Source organism: Oncorhynchus keta, unplaced genomic scaffold (assembly GCF_023373465.1).
Source record: "Oncorhynchus keta strain PuntledgeMale-10-30-2019 unplaced genomic scaffold, Oket_V2 Un_scaffold_20464_pilon_pilon, whole genome shotgun sequence".
Classification (NCBI taxonomy): Eukaryota; Metazoa; Chordata; class Actinopteri; order Salmoniformes; family Salmonidae; genus Oncorhynchus; species Oncorhynchus keta.
Genome location: NW_026290858.1, coordinates 362,501 through 382,500, shown reverse-complemented (window position 1 = coordinate 382,500; position 20,000 = coordinate 362,501). Strand labels below are relative to the sequence as shown.

The following is a 20,000-nucleotide window of genomic DNA, read 5'->3' as shown; positions in this document are numbered from 1 at the left end:
CCTCTCAACAGTGAGAAGCCCTGTGTATGAAAGAGAAGCCTCTCAACAGTGAGAAGCCCTGTGTACAGTAAATGGAAGCATTAGTTAGTCCAATATGGTGAATATATGAATGTAAAATCTTAGTGACACTAGAGTCCATAATTAGAACATGTGGTATTCACAGGTAACGTTCTTCACCGGTTCCATTTGTCCAGAACACCTTGGCAATACCGGCAGGCAGAACACACATACAGTACTATTATAGCACAGACTACAGTCAGAATTACTTAAGGTGACATGGATCATTCAGCTCTCTCTGTGTGTGTGTGTGTGTGTGTGTGTGTGTGTGTGTGTGTGTGTGTGTGTGTCACTCAGCTCTGTGTGTGTGTGTGTGTGTCACTCAGCTCTCTCTCTCTCTCTCTCTCTCTCTCTCTCTCTCTCTCTCTGTGTCACTCAGCTCTCTCTCTCTCTCTCTCTCTCTCTCTCTCTCTCTCTCTCTCTGTGTGTCACTCAGCTCTCTCTCTCTCTCTCTGTGCCACTCAGCTCTCTCTCTCTCTGTGTGTGTCACTCAGCTCTCTCTCTCTGTGTGTGTCACTCAGCTCTCTCTCTCTCTGTGTGTCACTCAGCTCTCTGTGTGTGTCACTCAGCTCTCTGTGTGTGTGTGTGTGTCACTCAGCTCTCTCTCTCTGTGTGTTTGTCACTCAGCTCTCTCTCTCTCTTTCTCTCTCTGTGTCACTCAGCTCTCTCTCTCTCTCTGTGTGTGTGTGTCACTCAGCTCTCTCTCTTTCTCTCTCTGTGTCACTCAGCTCTCTCTCTCTCTCTGTGTGTGTGTGTGTCACTCAGCTCTCTCTCACAGCACAATATACAACAATGACGGGTAACACTGTGGAGCTTGGTTGGTCACGTGTTCCAGTCACCGGTGTCACAACAAAGGCCTTTAGTCAGCCGAAACACTCGTTGACAAAGTGGCATTTTATCCACCTTAATCTTTCTCTGTCTTTAATGTTTAATGCATTAATTACTATTATTACAATAGTTTATCTCTGTAACACCAAGAGGGTCTCTAGAGTCGTAGTGTTGTCATGGCGACTGCCTCTGCAGAGGACGAAATCCAAGGCTGCTCAGGAGTGAACTCTCTCAAAAACGACCCCACCCTATCCCCTCGTTTCACAGTGCACTACTTTGGACCAGAGCCACATCATCATCTTTGTACCGCTACCCACAATGCTTCAGCAGAGGGTCTTGAGCGCCCCGGAGGCGCAGAGCAGCGTCTGCATGTGGTACGGGGGCGGAGACACCAGCTCCTCCTCCACCGCTTGCTCCGCCCTCAAACTGAACGGCTGGAAGGGACCCTTCTTCTTCAGGATCTGACCGATGCCCATAGAGGGGAACTTGCTGTGCTGGGGGCTGTCTGGCTCAACGCTGCCCCCGGCGGACGGAGGACTGAACGCAGAGGACGGGTTGAGGGGACTGAAGGCTGATTTGGGCGGGGAGAAGGCAGAACCTCCCGGGGGGCTGCCGAAGATACTAGGGGGGTTGTCACCCGAGTTGGAGGAGGAGTTTTTTGGCTGGGGGTTGACGATGAGGACGGGGGGGCTGGGGATAGTCGCCTTTTTTAGGTAGGACGAATCAGGGTGGAAGGCTGAGACGTGTCGCGGAGGAGAGAAGGTCCCATTGGTCAGTTTGTACCAGGGTGTGGCCGAGGCGGGGACCACGACGTCGTCGATTGTCTCAGCTTTGGCGAGGGAGTCGTAGGAGTGCATGCCGATTGGAGACGGAGCCGGGGGGGCGGGGATGTGGTCAGGGCTGGTATTGGCTGCCTGGAGGGTTTCTAAGTGCCTGGTTGGCTGGGACGTGCGGGGGAAGAGGGGGTGGATCTCTAGGTATTCCATGGAGGATGAGGCAACGGTGCCGGACGGGGCGAGAGGAGAGGCACGGTGGAAGTTACCCGTCACCGCTCGCAGCAGACCTGAGAGAGGAAGAGGAGAGAGAGGAAGAGGAGAGAGAGGAAGAGGAGAGAGAGGAAGAGTGTTACCTTCTGGGCTGACCACACAACGGTGGTCTTTTTACCCTAAAATAAAACCAATCAGTCCATGAGACTGGACCACTCAGGAACACTCAACACCTCTTGAAAAGCCATTCTGGTGTGTCTCTGGCATGAAAATGTGTGTAAATGTCTCACTGAATAATCAAACTATCTTAGGGTTAGATTTTCAGAAGACTGAGGCGGGTTTTCCTCTAACTTTTTACCTAGACTTCCCTTGTGGAGGGATGGAGGGGAGGGGTGGGATGGAGGGGAGGGATGGAGGGATGGAGTGGAGGAGAGGGATGGAGGGGAGGGGTGGAGGGATGGAGTGGAGGGGAGAGGGGAGGGGTGGGATGGAGGGGAGGGGTGGAGGGATGGAGGGGAGGAGGGGTGGAGGGATGGAGAGGAGGAGGAGGGGAGGGGACGGGTGGAGGGATGGAGAGGGATGGAGGGGAGGGTGGAGGGATGGAGTGGAGGAGGAGGGGAGGGATGGGATGGAGGGGAGGGGTGGAGGGATGGAGTGGAGGAGAGGGATGGAGGGGAGGGGAGAGGTGAGATGGAGTTGAGGGATGGAGTGGAGGGAGGGGAGGGATGGAGGTCCATTGTTGTTGAGAGCAGTCAGTGCCTGTCTGTTTGTCTGTCTGTCTGAGTGTGTTTCTCTCTCTCTGGTCTCACCATTCCTGTGCTTCTTCTCCTTGCTCGGGCCCTTGCTGACGGCCAGGTAGACGGGAGTCTGTTTAGGAGGGATGGTGACCTTCTCTACGTGTTTCCTCCACTGGGTCTGGAAGTACTCATTCTTCTCTGTCTTCTTCTCCTTCTCCTGGTACACCTTCTCCTGGAGGACAGAGACGTTATTTCAACGTTTATACAACCTGGTACACCTTCTCCTGGAGGACAGAGACGTTATTACAACATTTATACAACCTGGTACACCTTCTCCTAGAGGACAGAGACGTTATTTCAACGTTTATACAACCTGGTACACCTTCTCCTGGAGGACAGAGACGTTATTTCAACATTTATACAACCTGGTAGACCTTCTCCTAGAGGACAGAGACGTTATTTCAACGTTTATACAACCTGGTACACCTTCTAGAGGACTGAGACGTTATTTCAACGTGTATTCAACCTGGTACACCTTCTCCTAGAGGACTGAGACGTTATTACAACCTGGTACACCTTCTCCTGGAGAACATCAAGCTTCCTCACTCAACAGAAACAGGAGATTGGCTCCTGCCATATGAGCCGTTCGGGCTCTGACAAGACTTACTTTACATTGTTATGAAAACATTATAATAAATATGATTACAATTCAAGCATTATTCTAGAGTTACGCCTACTGCTTTTCGTGCAGAGAATATAATTACAGTAAGCTCCTGTCATTAACAGGTGGTTTCCTTACATTACAGTAAGTTCCTGTCATTAACAGGTGGTTTAACAGAGACTATAATTACAGTAAGCTCCTGTTATTAACAGGTGGTTTCCTTACATTACAGTAAGTTCCTGTCATTAACAGGTGGTTTAACAGAGAATATAATTACAGTAAGCTCCTGTCATTAACAGGTGGTTTCCTTACATTACAGTAAGTTCCTGTTATAAACAGGTGGTTTCCTTACATTACAGTAAGTTCCTGTCATTAACAGGTGGTTTCCTTACATTACAGTAAGCTCCTGTCATTAACAGGTGGTTTCCTTACATTACAGTAAGTTCCTGTCATTAACAGGTGGTTTCCTTACATTACAGTAAGTTCCTGTTATTAACAGGTGGTTTCCTTACATTACAGTAAGTTCCTGTCATTAACAGGTGGTTTCCTTACATTACAGTAAGTTCCTGTTATTAACAGGTGGTTTAACAGAGACTATAATTACAGTAAGTTCCTGTTATTAACAGGTGGTTTAACAGAGACTATAATTACAGTAAGCTCCTGTTGTTAACAGGTGGTTTCCTTACATTACAGTAAGCTCCTGTCATTAACAGGTGGTTTAACAGAGAATATAATTACAGTAAGTTCCTGTCATTAATAATAATAATAATATATGCCATTTAGCAGACTCTTTTATCCAAAGCGACTTACAGTCATGTGTGCATACATTCTACGTATGGGTGGTCCCGGAATCGAACCCACTACCCTGGCGTTACAAGCGCCATGCTCTACCAACTGTGCTACAGAAGGACCAGGTGGTTTCCTTACATTACAGTAAGTTCCTGTCATTAACAGGTGGTTTAACAGAGAATATAATTACAGTAAGTTCCTGTCATTAACAGGTGGTTTCCTTACATTACAGTAAGCTCCTGTCATTAACAGGTGGTTTAACAGAGAATATAATTACAGTAAGTTCCTGTTATTAACAGGTGGTTTAACAGAGACGATAATTACAGTAAGTTCCTGTCATTAACAGGTGGTTTCCTTACATTACAGTAAGCTCCTGTCATTAACAGGTGGTTTAACAGAGATGTATAATTACAGTAAGTTCCTGCTATTAACAGGTGGTTTAACAGAGGTTTCCTACATTACAGTAAGTTCCTGTTATTAACAGGTGGTTTAACAGAGACTGTGTTGTTTACCCTAACCTAGCCTGTAACAGGTGGTTTCCAGGTGTTTACCCTAACCTAAGCCTGTACTAACAGGTGTTGTTTACCCTAACCTAGCCTGTACTCCAGGTGTTGTTTACCAGTAACCTAGCCTGTACTCCAGATGTTTGGTTTCCTTACCCTAACCTAGCCTGTACTCCAGGTGTTGTTTACCCTAACCTAGCCTGTACTCCAGGTGTTGTTTACCCTAACCTAGCCTGTACTCCAGGTGTTGTTTACCCTAACCTAGCCTGTATTAACAGGTGTTGTTTACCCTAACCTAGCCTGTACTAACAGGTGTTGTTTACCAGAGAATAACCTAGCCTGTACTCCAGGTGTTTTTACCCAGTACCCTAGCCTGTACTCAGGGTGTTGTTTACCCTACCCTAGCCTGTACTCCAGGTGTTGTTTACCCAACCCTAGCCTGTACTCCAGATGTTGTTTACCCAACCCAGGTGTTGTTTAGCCTGTACTCCAGGTGTTGTTTACCCTAACCTAGCCTGTACTCCAGGTGTTGTTTACCCTAACCTAGCCTGTACTCCAGGTGTTGTTTACCCTGCCTTTAGGTGTTGTTTACCCTAACCTAGCCTGTACTCCAGGTGTTGTTTACCCTAACCCTAGCCTGTACTCCAGGTGTTGTTTACCCTAACCTAGCCTGTACTCCAGGTGTTGTTTACCCTAACCTAGCCTGTACTCCAGGTGTTGTTTACCCTAACCTAGCCTGTACTCCAGGTGTTGTTTACCCTAACCTAGCCTGTACTCCAGGTGTTGTTTACCCTAACCTAGCCTGTACTCCAGGTGTTGTTTACCCTAACCTAGCCTGTACTCCAGGTGTTGTTTACCCTAACCTAGCCTGTACTCCAGGTGTTGTTTACCCTAACCTAGCCTGTACTCCAGGTGTTGTTTACCCTAACCTAGCCTGTACTCCAGGTGTTGTTTACCCTAACCTAGCCTGTACTCCAGGTGTTGTGTGCTAAAGTGTGTTATTATAAAGTGTAGTGTTTCCTAACCTACCCTGTACTCCTTGGAGAGCCTCTTCATCTTGTTGTTGAGCAGGAAGTAGACAGCCAGGGTGTGACAGGCTCTGTTGGTGAGCACGGCACTCAGCACCTCGCTGTGTTTGTAGCCCATCCTCTCTGTCATATGCAGTAATACCATGTGGTTGATCTCCTCAATGTGGATCCTAGAGAGACAGAGAGACGTCAGCCATCAGACTTGTGTGTGTGTGTGTACCTGTTGAGGTAGGGTGCTCCAGTGTTAGCTTTAGCGTTAGCCAGTTGACCTGTGTGTGTACCTGTTGAGGTAGGGTGCTCCAGTGTTAGCTTTAGCGTTAGCCAGTTGACCTGTGTGTGTACCTGTTGAGGTAGGGTGCTCCAGTGTTATTTAGCATTAGCCAGTTGACCTGTGTGTGTACCTGTTGAGGTAGGGTGCTCCAGTGTTAGCATTAGCCAGTTGACCTGTGTCTGTACCTGTTGAGGTAGGGTGCTCCAGTGTTAGTGTTAGCGTTAGCCAGTTGACCTGTGTCTGTACCTGTACCTGTTGAGGTACCTGGGTGCTCCAGTGTTAGCATTTAGCTTTAGCGTTAGCCAGTTGACCTGTGTCTGTACCTGTTGAGGTAGGGTGCTCCAGTGTTAGCGTTAGCCAGTTGTAGCCAGGAGTCAGACATGACCTGGTGGATGTTGGGTCTCTTAGCTGGATCTGGTTCTAACAGCTTCTTCATTAGACAGATGGCCGCTGTGGAGAGATAGAGGGGAGAGAGAAGGGGAGGGGGAGAGGGGGAGAGGGGGAGAGAGAAGGGGAGAGGGGGAGAGAGAGGAGGGGAGAGGGGGAGGAGGGAGAGGGGGAGAGAGAGAGGGGAGGAGGGAGAGAGAGGAGGGGAGAGAGAGGAGAGGGGGAGAGAGAGGAGGAGGGAGGGGAGGGGGATGGAGGGGGAGAGAGAGAGACAGAGAGGAGGGAAGAGAGCAAGAGAGAGATGGAGAGAGAGGAGGAGAGAGAGAGAGAGAGAGAGAAGAGGGAATGGGGTGAGAATTTGTTAAAGCTACAATCTGGGATTTGAAAAACAAGAAAACAGCCGCCACTTGTTTTGGCCACTGTGTCTGTCCAGCCACTCTCTGTCTCTCGTCTCTGTCTGTGTCTCTGTGTGCTCTGTCTCTGTCTGCTCTTGTCTGCTCGTCTCTGTCTGCTCTCCTCTCTGTCTGCTCTCTGTCTGCTCTCCTCTGTCTGCTCTGTGTGCTCTCCTCTGTCTGCTCTGCCTCTCCTCTCTGTCTGCTCTGTGTGTGCTCTCCTCTCTGTCTGCTCTCGTCTCTGTCTGCTCTCCCTCTCTGTCTGCTCTCCTCTGTCTGCTCTCGTCTCTGTCTGCTCTCCTCTGTCTGCTCTCCTCTTGTTTTGGCACATTTGTTTTCTGTGTCTGTCTCTGTGTGCTCTCGTCTCTGTGTGTCTGTCTCTGTCTGCTCTCGTCTCTGTGTGTCTGTCTCTGTCTGCTCGTCTCTGTCTGCTCTCGTCTCTGTGTGCTCTCGTCTCTGTGTGCTCTCGTCTCTGTGCTCTCGTCTCTGTCTGCTACTCTCTGTCTGCTACTCTCTGTCTGCTCTCGTCTCTGTCTGCTCTCGTCTCTGTCTGCTCTCCTCTCTGTCTGCTCTCCTCTCTGTCTGCTCTCCTCTCTGTCTGCTCTCTGCTCTCTGTCTGCTCTCCTCTGCTGTCTGCTCTCCTCTCCCTCTGTCTGCTCTCCTCTCTGTCTGCTCTCCTCTCTGTCTGCTCGTCTCTGTCTGCTCTCGTCTCTGTCTGCTCTGTCTGTCTCTGTCTGCTCTCTCTCTGTCTGCTCTCGTCTCTGTCTGCTCTCGTCTCTGTCTGCTCGTCTCTGTCTGCTCTGTCTGTGTCTGTCTCTGTCTGCTCTCCTCTCTGTCTGCTCTCCTCTCTGTCTGCTCTCCTCTCTGTCTGCTCTCCTCTCTGTCTGCTCTCGTCTCTGTCTGTCTGCTCGTCTCTGTCTGCTCTCGCTCTCTGTCTGCTCTCCTCTCTGTCTGCTCTCCTCTCTGTCTGCTCTCCTCTCTGTGTGCTCTCGTCTCTGTGTGCTCTCGTCTCTGTGTGCTGCTCGTCTCTGTCTGCTCGTCTCGTCTCTGTCTGCTCTCCTCTCTGTCTGCTCTCCTCTCTGTCTGCTACTCTCTGTCTGCTCTCCCCTCTGTCTCTGTCTGCTCTCCTCTCTGTCTGCTCTCTGTCTCTGTCTGCTCTCTGTCTCTGTCTGCTCTCGTCTCTGTCTGCTACTCTCTGCTCTGCTCTGTCTCTCTCTGCTCTGTCTGCTCTCTCTGTCTCTCTCTCTGTCTGCTCTCGTCTCTGTCTGTCTGCTCGTCTGCTCTCTGCTCTCGCTCTCGTCTCTGTCTGCTCTCCTCTCTGTCTCTCTGCTCTCGTCTCTGTCTGCTCTCTGTCTGCTCTGTCTGCTCTGTCTGCTCTCTCTGTCTGCTCTCGTCTCTGTCTCTGCTCTCGTCTCTGTCTGCTCTCGTCTGCTCTGTCTGTCTGCTCTCGTCTGCTCTCTGTCTGCTCTCTCTGTCTCTGTCTCTGTCTGCTCGTCTCTGTCTGCTCTGTCTGCTCTCGTCTCTGTCTGCTCTCCTCTGTCTCTCCTCTCTGTCTGCACTCTGTCTGCTCGTCTCTGTCTGCTCTCCTCTCTGTCTGCTCTCGTCTCTGTGATCTCTGTCTGCTCTGTCTGCTCGTCTCTGTCTGCTCGTCTCTGTCTGCTCTCGTCTCTGTCTGTCTCGTCTCTGTCTGCTCTCGTCTGCTCTCGTCTCTGTCTGCTCTCGTCTCTGTCTGCTCTCCTCTCTGTGTGTCTGTCTCTGTGTGCTCTCCTCTCTGTGTGTCTGTCTCTGTGTGCTCGTCTCTGTGTGTACCTGTAGAGAGAGAGGGCGGTAGAGGGTTCATATCCTTGTCCACCATCTTCTGGTGCAGAGCCCTGAGACTGAAGGGCTCCACGGTGAAGGGAAGGCTGCCGGTCAGCATGGCGTACATGTTCACTCCTCTGTAAGGGCAACATGCACAGGAACATTACACACCCGTACAACACTGCTGTCTCGATGTACAACACTCACCATGAGACACCCGTGTACAACACTCACCCACCCGTGTACAACACTCACCCACCCGTGTACAACACTCACCACTCCACTGTCATGGAAACAGGAACGTTACCCACCCGTGTACAACACTCACAAGCGCCCGTGCTCTACAACACTACCCAGACAACACTCAACACTCCACTGTCATGGAAACAGGAACGTTACCCACCCATGTACAACACTCACCCACCCGTGTACAACACTCAACACTCCACTGTCATGGAAACAGGAACGTTATGACCCGTGTTGTACAACACTCACCCAGCCACCAATAAATGTCATAATACATGAGTTCTAGTGAACTGGTTGAGAAGTGATCTCGTAGTTCGAATAGATGTCTTTACTGTTTACAGTCTAGAAGTATTTATTCTGACAGAGAAATAGGGTGTGTGAATGACATGAGACGTAGTTGTTGTAGACGTGAGACGTATTGTTGTAGATATGAGACGTATTGTTGTAGATATGAGACGTATTGTTGTAGATATGAGACGTATTGTTGTAGACGTGAGACGTATTGTTGTAGATATGAGACGTATTGTTGTAGACATGAGACGTATTGTTGTAGATATGAGACGTATTGTTGTAGATATGAGACGTATTGTTGTAGACATGAGACGTATTGTTGTAGACATGAGACGTATTGTTGTAGACATGAGACGTATTGTTGTAGACATGAGACGTATTGTTGTAGATATGAGACGTATTGTTGTAGATATGAGACGTATTGTTGTAGACATGAGACGTATTGTTGTAGACATGAGACGTATTGTTGTAGATATGAGACGTATTGTTGTAGATATGAGACGTATTGTTGTAGACATGAGACGTATTGTTGTAGATATGAGACGTATTGTTGTAGACGTGAGACGTATTGTTGTAGACGTGAGACGTATTGTTGTAGACGTGAGACGTATTGTTGTAGACATGAGACGTATTGTTGTAGACATGAGACGTATTGTTGTAGACATGAGACGTATTGTTGTAGATATGAGACGTATTGTTGTAGATATGAGATTGTTGTAGATTGTTTGTTGTAGACATGAGACGTATTGTTGTAGACATGAGACGTATTGTTGTAGACGTGAGACGTATTGTTGTGAGACGTATTGTTGTAGACGTATTGTTGTAGACATGAGACGTATTGTTGTAGACATGAGACGTATTGTTGTAGACATGAGACGTATTGTTGTAGACATGAGACGTATTGTTGTAGATATGAGACGTATTGTTGTAGATTGTTGTAGATATTGTTGTAGATATGAGACGTATTGTTGTAGACATGAGACGTATTGTTGTAGACATGAGACGTATTGTTGTAGATATGAGACGTATTGTTGTAGATATGAGACGTATTGTTGTAGACATGAGACGTATTGTTGTAGACATGAGACGTATTGTTGTAGATATGAGACGTATTGTTGTAGACATGAGACGTATTGTTGTAGATATGAGACGTATTGTTGTAGATATGAGACGTATTGTTGTAGACATGAGACGTATTGTTGTAGATATGAGACGTATTGTTGTAGACGTGAGACGTATTGTTGTAGATATGAGACGTATTGTTGTAGACATGAGACGTATTGTTGTAGATATGAGACGTATTGTTGTAGACATGAGACGTATTGTTGTAGATATGAGACGTATTGTTGTAGACGTGAGACGTATTGTTGTAGATATGAGACGTATTGTTGTTGTAGACATGAGACGTTGTTGTAGATTGTTGTTGTAGATATGAGACGTATTGTTGTAGACATGAGACGTATTGTTGTAGATATGAGACGTATTGTTGTAGACATGAGACGTATTGTTGTAGACATGAGACGTATTGTTGTAAACGTGAGACGTATTGTTGTAGATATGAGACGTATTGTTGTAGACATGAGACGTATTGTTGTAGACGTGAGACGTATTGTTGTAGACGTGAGACGTATTGTTGTAGATATGAGACGTATTGTTGTAGACATGAGACGTATTGTTGTAGACATGAGACGTATTGTTGTAGACATGAGACGTATTGTTGTAGACGTGAGACGTATTGTTGTAGATATGAGACGTATTGTTGTAGACATGAGACGTATTGTTGTAGACATGAGACGTATTGTTGTAGACATGAGACGTATTGTTGTAGACATGAGACGTATTGTTGTAGACATGAGACGTATTGTTGTAGACATGAGACGTATTGTTGTAGATATGAGACGTATTGTTGTAGACATGAGACGTATTGTTGTAGACATGAGACGTATTGTTGTAGACATGAGACGTAGACATGAGACGTATTGTTGTAGACATGAGACGTATTGTTGTAGACATGAGACGTATTGTTGTAGACATGAGACGTATTGTTGTAGACATGAGACGTATTGTTGTAGATATGAGACGTATTGTTGTAGACATGAGACGTATTGTTGTAGACATGAGACGTATTGTTGTAGACATGAGACGTATTGTTGTAGACATGAGACGTATTGTTGTAGATATGAGACGTATTGTTGTAGACATGAGACGTATTGTTGTAGACATGAGACGTATTGTTGTAGATATGAGACGTATTGTTGTAGACGTGAGACGTATTGTTGTAGACATGAGACGTATTGTTGTAGACGTGAGACGTATTGTTGTAGATATGAGACGTATTGTTGTAGACATGAGACGTATTGTTGTAGATATGAGACGTATTGTTGTAGACATGAGACGTATTGTTGTAGATATGAGACGTATTGTTGTAGACATGAGACGTATTGTTGTAGATATGAGACGTATTGTTGTAGACATGAGACGTATTGTTGTAGACGTGAGACGTATTGTTGTAGATATGAGACGTATTGTTGTAGATATGAGACGTATTGTTGTAGACATGAGACGTATTGTTGTAGACGTGAGACGTATTGTTGTAGACATGAGACGTATTGTTGTAGATATGAGACGTATTGTTGTAGACATGAGACGTATTGTTGTAGATATGAGACGTATTGTTGTAGATATGAGACGTATTGTTGTAGACATGAGACGTATTGTTGTAGACATGAGACGTATTGTTGTAGACGTGAGACGTATTGTTGTAGATATGAGACGTATTGTTGTAGATATGAGACGTATTGTTGTAGACATGAGACGTATTGTTGTAGATATGAGACGTATTGTTGTAGACATGAGACGTATTGTTGTAGACATGAGACGTATTGTTGTAGACATGAGACGTATTGTTGTAGACATGAGACGTATTGTTGTAGACATGAGACGTATTGTTGTAGACATGAGACGTATTGTTGTAGATATGAGACGTATTGTTGTAGATGAGACGTATTGAGACATGAGACGTATTGTTGTAGACGTGAGACGTATTGTTGTAGACATGAGACGTATTGTTGTAGACATGAGACGTATTGTTGTAGATATGAGACGTATTGTTGTAGACATGAGACGTATTGTTGTAGATATGAGACGTATTGTTGTAGATATGAGACGTATTGTTGTAGATATGAGACGTATTGTTGTAGACATGAGACGTATTGTTGTAGATATGAGACGTATTGTTGTAGATATGAGACGTATTGTTGTAGACATGAGACGTATTGTTGTAGACGGTAGACATGAGACGTATTGTTGTAGACATGAGACGTATTGTTGTAGATATGAGACGTATTGTTGTAGACATGAGACGTATTGTTGTAGACATGAGACGTATTGTTGTAGACATGAGACGTATTGTTGTAGATATGAGACGTATTGTTGTAGATATGAGACGTATTGTTGTAGACATGAGACGTATTGTTGTAGACATGAGACGTATTGTTGTAGACATGAGACGTATTGTTGTAGATATGAGACGTATTGTTGTAGACATGAGACGTATTGTTGTAGACATGAGACGTATTGTTGTAGATATGAGAGACATGAGACGTATTGTTGTAGACATGAGACGTATTGTTGTAGATATGAGACGTATTGTTGTAGACATGAGATGTATTGTTGTAGATATGAGACGTATTGTTGTAGATAGACATGAGACGTATTGTTGTAGATATGAGACGTATTGTTGTAGATATGAGACGTATTGTTGTAGACATGAGACGTATTGTTGTAGATATGAGACGTATTGTTGTAGACATGAGACGTATTGTTGTAGACATGAGACGTATTGTTGTAGACATGAGATGTATTGTTGTAGACATGAGACGTATTGTTGTAGACATGAGACGTATTGTTGTAGACATGAGACGTATTGTTGTAGACATGAGACGTATTGTTGTAGACATGAGACGTATTGTTGTAGATATGAGACGTATTGTTGTAGATATGAGACGACATGAGACGTATTGTTGTAGACATGAGACGTATTGTTGTAGACATGAGACGTATTGTTGTAGACATGAGACGTATTGTTGTAGACATGAGACGTATTGTTGTAGACATGAGACGTATTGTTGTAGACATGAGACGTATTGTTGTAGACATGAGACGTATTGTTGTAGATATGAGACGTATTGTTGTAGATATGAGACGTATTGTTGTAGACATGAGACGTATTGTTGTAGACATGAGACGTATTGTTGTAGACATGAGACGTATTGTTGTAGACATGAGACGTATTGTTGTAGATATGAGACGTATTGTTGTAGATATGAGACGTATTGTTGTAGACATGAGACGTATTGTTGTAGACATGAGACGTATTGTTGTAGATATGAGACGTATTGTTGTAGATATGAGACGTATTGTTGTAGATATGAGACGTATTGTTGTAGACATGAGACGTATTGTTGTAGATATGAGACGTATTGTTGTAGATATGAGACGTATTGTTGTAGATATGAGACGTATTGTTGTAGACATGAGACGTATTGTTGTAGACATGAGACGTATATTGAGACGTAGACATGAGACGTATTGTTGTAGAGACATGTGAGACGTATTGTTGTAGATATGAGACGTATTGTTGTAGACATGAGACATGAGACGTATTGTTGTAGACATGAGACGTATTGTTGTAGATATGAGACGTATTGTTGTAGATATGAGACGTGAGACGTATTGTTGTAGATATGAGACGTATTGTTGTAGATATGTTGTAGATGAGATGTATTGTTGTAGACATGAGACGTATTGTTGTAGATATGAGACGTATTGTTGTAGATATGAGACGTATTGTTGTAGATATGAGACGTATTGTTGTAGACATGAGACGTATTGTTGTAACATGAGACGTATTGTTGTAGATATGAGACGTATTGTTGTAAACATGAGACGTATTGTTGTAAACATGAGACGTATTGTTGTAGACATGAGACGTATTGTTGTAGACATGAGACGTATTGTTGTAGACATGAGACGTATTGTTGTAGATATGAGACGTATTGTTGTAGATATGAGACGTATTGTTGTAGATATGAGACGTATTGTTGTAGACATGAAATCTGTTTGTTGTAAACGGTAGACATGAAATCTGTTTGTTGTAAACGGTAGACATGAAATCTGTTTGTTGTAAACGGTTGTGTATAAAACCTGTCAGTTGTATGGTTTATGTAATCAAATCAAATGTTATTGGTCACAAACACATGGTTAGCAGATGTTAATGTAAATGCTTGTGCTTCTAGTTCCGACCGTGCAGTAATAACCAACGAGTAACCTAGCTATTAAGAAATAACGTGTAAAAAAAAAAAGCAGAGCATACTCACATGGACCAGACGTCCACCTTGGGGCCGTACTTCTTGCGGGACAGTAGTTCTGGAGCAGCGTAGGCTGGACTCCCGCACTGCGTACTGAACGGGTCTGAGTAACCCAGGATCCCTGCACAGTTACTGAGCCCAAAATCTACAGGGGACGAGACAGGTTCTGAATGTCATTAAGGTGTGAAAGAGGGAGAGCAACATGAAGACGGAACTAGTTAGAAAGGTGGAAAAACAAGGACATTTCTAAGTGACCCCAAACTTTTGAACGGTAATGTATATTATCTGTTATTAATGAGTTGTTTATTTTATAATGTATATTATCTGTTATTAATGAGCTGTTTGGTTTTATAATGTATATTATCTGTTATTAATGAGTTGTTTGGGTTTTATAATGTATATTATCTGTTATTAATGAGCTGTTTGGTTTTATAATGTATATTATCTGTTATTAATGAGTTTGGTTTTATAATGTATATTATCTGTTATTAATGAGCTGTTTGGTTTTATAATGTATATTATCTGTTTATTAATGAGCTGTTGGGTTTTATAATGTATATTATCTGTTTATTAATGAGTTGTTTGGGTTTTATAATGTATATTATCTGTTATTAATGAGTTGTTTGGTTTTATAATGTATATATTATAATGGGGGCCGTCATTGTAAATGAGAATTTGTTCTTAACTGTCTCGCCTAGTTGAATAAAGGTTACTTTAAAAAACAAAATGTATTAAATGCAAAAATCCATTTGTGTTTTACCATTTAGGAAAGAAAGAATGTAGATCCCCATTTAAAGGTGTCAACTCTACTGTATTAAAGTAGTCAAAAGTGTAGGATTTGGTCCCCTGTTCCTAACATGCAGTGAAGACATGAGGCTTGTGACTCTACAAACGTGTTGGATGCTTTTGCAGTTTGTTTTGGTTTTCAGATTATGTCCAATAAACATGGATGGTTAAAAAATGAGTTCTATCACTGGAAGCACCAGGTTCTGTCTGACCCAGCTACTGGAGACACCAGGTTCTGTCTGACCCAGCTACTGGAGGGACCAGGTTCTGTCTGACCCAGCTACTGGAGACACCAGGTTCTGTCTGACCCAGCTACTGGAGACACCAGGTTCTGTCTGACCCAGCTACTGGAGACACCAGGTTCTGTCTGACCCAGCTACTGGAGGGACCAGGTTCTGTCTGACCCAGCTACTGGAGACACCAGGTTCTGTCTGACCCAGCTACTGGAGACACCAGAGGTTCTGTCTGACCCAGCTACTGGAGACACCAGAGGTTCTGTCTGACCCAGCTACTGGAGACACCAGGTTCTGTCTGACCCAGCTACTGGAGACACCAGAGGTTCTGTCTGACCCAGCTACTGGAGACACCAGGTTCTGTCTGACCCAGCTACTGGAGACACCAGGTTCTGTCTGACCCAGCTCTGGAGGGACCAGAGGTTCTGTCTGACCCAGCTACTGGAGACACCAGGTTCTGTCTGACCCAGCTACTGGAGGGACCAGAGGTTCTGTCTGACCCAGCTACTGGAGGGACCAGGGGTTCTGTCTGACCCAGCTACTGGAGGCACCAGGTTCTGTCTGACCCAGCTACTGGAGACACCAGGTTCTGTCTGACCCAGCTACTGGAGACACCAGAGGTTCTGTCTGACCCAGCTACTGGAAGCACCAGGTTCTGTCTGGCCCAGCTACTGGAGACACCAGAGGTTCTGTCTGACCCAGCTACTGGAGACACCAGAGGTTCTGTCTGACCCAGCTACTGGAGACACCAGGGTTCTGTCTGACCCAGCTACTGGAGACACCAGAGGTTCTGTCTGACCCAGCTACTGTTATCATCTTCTGCCTGTTTGTTTAGCCTCTGTAGAAGATGGCAACTTTAACTCCTGGAACTGAAACCTTTGCAGCTGAATTTGTTACATATAAAATACACAGAGAGAGAGAGACCAAGCACGGGTTGGTTAACACACACACACAGAGAGAGAGAGAGACAACGCAGGGGTTGGTTAACACACACACAGAGAGAGAGACAACGCAGGAGTTGGTTAACACACACAGAGAGAGAGAGAGAGAGAGAGAGAGAGAGAGAGACAAAGCAGGGGTTGGTTAACACACACAGAGAGAGAGAAAGCAGGGGTTGGTTAACACACAGAGAGAGAGAGAGAGAGAGACAAAGCAGGGGTTGGTTAACACACACACACACAGAGAGACAAAGCAGGGGTTGGTTAACACACACACAGAGAGAGAAAGCAAGGGTTGGTTAACACACACACACACACACACACACAGAGACAAAGCAGGGGTTGGTTAACACACACACACAGAGAGACAAAGCAGGGTTGGTTAACACACACACACACAGAGAGACAAAGCAGGGGTTGGTTAACACACACACACACACAGAGACTAAGCAGGGTTGGTTAACACACACAGAGACAGAGCAGGGTTGGTTAACACAGACAGAGCAGGGTTGGTTAACACAGAGACAGAGCAGGGTTGGTTAACACAGAGACAGAGCAGGGTTGATTAACACAGAGACAGAGCAGGGTTGGTTAACACAGAGACAGAGCAGGGTTGGTTAACACAGAGACAGAGCAGGGTTGGTTAACACAGAGACAGATCAGGGTTGGTTAACACACAGACAGAGCAGGGTTGGTTAACACACAGACAGAGCAGGGTTGGTTAACACAGAGACAAAGCAGGGTTGGTTAACACAGAGACAGAGCAGGGTTGGTTAACACAGACACAGAGCAGGGTTGATTAACACAGAGACAGAGCAGGGTTGGTTAACACAGAGACAGAGCAGGGTTGGTTAACACAGACACAGAGCAGGGTTGATTAACACAGAGACAGAGCAGGGTTGGTTAACACAGAGACAGAGCAGGGTTGGTTAACACACAGACAGAGCAGGGTTGGTTAACACAGAGACAGAGCAGGGTTGGTTAACACAGAGACAGAGCAGGGTTGGTTAACACAGAGACAGAGCAGGGTTGATTAACACAGAGACAGAGCAGGGTTGATTAACACAGAGACAGAGCAGGGTTGGTTAACACAGAGACAGAGCAGGGTTGGTTAACACAGAGACAGAGCAGGGTTGGTTAACACAGAGACAGATCAGGGTTGGTTAACACACAGACAGATCAGGGTTGGTTAACACACAGACAGAGCAGGGTTGGTTAACACAGAGACAAAGCAGGGTTGGTTAACACAGAGACAGAGCAGGGTTGGTTAACACAGACACAGAGCAGGGTTGATTAACACAGAGCAGGGTTGGTTAACACAGAGACAGAGCAGGGTTGGTTAACACACAGAGACAGAGCAGGGTTGATTAACACAGAGACAGAGCAGGGTTGATTAACACAGAGACAGAGCAGGGTTGGTTAACACAGAGACAGAGCAGGGTTGGTTAACACAGAGACAGAGCAGGGTTGGTTAACACAGAGACAGATACAGAGCAGGGTTGGTTAAAACACAGAGACAGAGCAGGGTTGGTTAAAACACAGAGACAGAGCAGGGTTGATTAACACAGAGACAGAGCAGGGTTGATTAACACAGAGACAGAGCAGGGTTGGTTAACACAGAGACAGAGCAGGGTTGGTTAACACAGAGACAGAGCAGGGTTGGTTAACACAGAGACAGAGCAGGGTTGGTTAACACAGAGACAGAGCAGGGTTGGTTAACACAGAGACAGAGCAGGGTTGGTTAACACAGAGACAGAGCAGGGTTGGTTAACACAGAGACAGAGCAGGGTTGGTTAACACAGAGACAGAGCAGGGTTGGTTAACACAGAGACAGAGCAGGGTTGGTTAACACAGAGACAGAGCAGGGTTGGTTAACACAGAGACAGAGCAGGGTTGGTTAACACAGAGACAGAGCAGGGTTGGTTAACACAGAGACAGAGCAGGGTTGGTTAACAGAGATAGAGCAGGGTTGGTTAACACAGAGACAGAGCAGGGTTGGTTAACACAGAGACAGAGCAGGGTTGGTTAACAGAGATAGAGCAGGGTTGGTTAACACACACACAGAGCAGGGTTGGTTAACACACAGACAGAGACAGAGCAGGGTTGGTTAACACAGACACAGAGCAGGGTTGGTTAACACACAGACAGTGCAGGGTTGGTTAACACAGAGACAGAGCAGGGTTGGTTAACACACACACAGAGCAGGGTTGGTTAACACACAGACAGAGACAGAGCAGGGTTGGTTAACACAGACACAGAGCAGGGTTGGTTAACACACAGACAGAGACAGAGCAGGGTTGGTTAACACAGACACAGATACAGAGCAGGGTTGGTTAACACAGACACAGAGCAGGGTTGGTTAACACACAGACAGAGCAGGGTTGGTTAACACACAGACAGAGCAGGGTTGGTTAACACACAGACAGAGCAGGGTTGGTTAACACACAGACAGAGCAGGGTTGGTTAACACACACAGAGACAGAGCAGGGTTGGTTAATTAAACAGTTGTACCTATGAGCTTGATGTGTTCCTGTTCATCCAACAGCAGGTTTTCAATTTTCAGGTCCCTGTGAGACAGACACACACAGAGGTCAACACAGAACACAGAGGTCAACCTTATCAGCACAGTGACCACGCACACACTGCGACCGTCTGTCAATGTATGGTAGTACATTAGTATATTCTGATCACTCAGACTGTCCTCCCTACATTGTGTGTGTCTACGTGTGTGTGTGTGTCTACGTCTGTGTGTGTGTCTACCTGTGTGTGTGTGTGTGTGTCTACCTCTGTGTGTGTGTCTACCTCTGTGTGTGTGCGTGTGTGTGTGTGTGTGTGTCTACCTCTGTGTGTGTGTGTGTGTGTGTGTGTGTGTGTGTGTCTACCTCTGTGTGTGTGTGTGTGTGTGTGTGTGTGTGTCTACCTCTGTGTGTGTGTGTGTGTGTGTGTGTGTGTGTGTGTGTGTGTGTGTCTACCTCTGTGAGTGTGTGTGCGTGTGTGTGTCTACCTCTGTGAGTGTGTGTGCGTGTGTGTGTCTACCTCTGTGAGTGTGTGTGTGTGTCTGTCTACCTCTGTGAGTGTGTGTGTGTGTGTGTCTCCCTCTACCTGTGTGTGTGTGTGTGTGTGTCTCCCTCTACGTGTGTGTGTGTGTGTGTGTGTGTGTGTGTGTGTGTGTGTGTGTGTGTGTGTGTGTGTGTGTGTGTGTGTGTGTGTCTCCCTCTACCTGTGTGTGTGCGTGTGTGTGTCTACCTGTGTGTGTGTGTCTACCTTTGTGTGAGTGTGTGTGTGTCTACCTGTGTGTGTCTACCTTACCTGTGTGTGTGTGTGTGTCTCCCTCTACCTGTGTGTGTGTGTGTGTCTCCCTCTACCTGTGAGTGTGTGTGTGTCTCCCTCTACCTGTGAGTGTGTGTGTGTGTGTGTGTGTGTGTGTGTGTGTGTGTGTGTGTGTGTGTGTCTACCTGTGTGTGTGTGTACCTGTGTGTGTGTGTGTCTACCTGTGTGTGTGTGTGTGTCTCCCTCAACCTGTGTGTGTGTGTGTGTGTGTCTCCCTCAACCTGTGTGTGTGTGTGTGTGTGTGTGTGTGTGTGTGTGTGTGTGTGTGTGTGTGTGTGTGTGTGTGTCTCCTCTACCTGTGTGTGTGTGTGTGTGTGTGTGTGTGTGTGTGTGTGTGTGTGTGTGTGTGTGTGTGTGTGTGTGTGTGT

General features: G+C 45.8%; 1 protein-coding gene across 2 annotated transcripts in view; it reads right to left on the bottom strand.

Moving 5' to 3' along the window:
• Positions 1-489: 489 nt before the first annotated feature.
• LOC118382980 (hormonally up-regulated neu tumor-associated kinase homolog A-like) overlaps positions 490-20,000 on the bottom strand; it is a 76,076-nt gene continuing 56,565 nt past the window's right edge. Inside the window, exons 4-10 of one of the 2 annotated variants that reach the window (XM_052515072.1) lie at positions 18,814-18,869; positions 14,355-14,490; positions 8,449-8,576; positions 6,184-6,310; positions 5,591-5,759; positions 2,681-2,840; positions 490-1,948 (exon numbers count right to left, since the gene is read on the bottom strand). In XM_052515072.1, coding sequence (XP_052371032.1) covers positions 1,209-1,948; positions 2,681-2,840; positions 5,591-5,759; positions 6,184-6,310; positions 8,449-8,576; positions 14,355-14,490; positions 18,814-18,869 — 1,516 coding nt within the window. In that variant the 3' untranslated portion in view covers positions 490-1,208. The remainder of the gene's footprint in view (positions 1,949-2,680; positions 2,841-5,590; positions 5,760-6,183; positions 6,311-8,448; positions 8,577-14,354; positions 14,491-18,813; positions 18,870-20,000) is intronic. The other variant, XM_052515073.1, reaches the window with a different exon arrangement.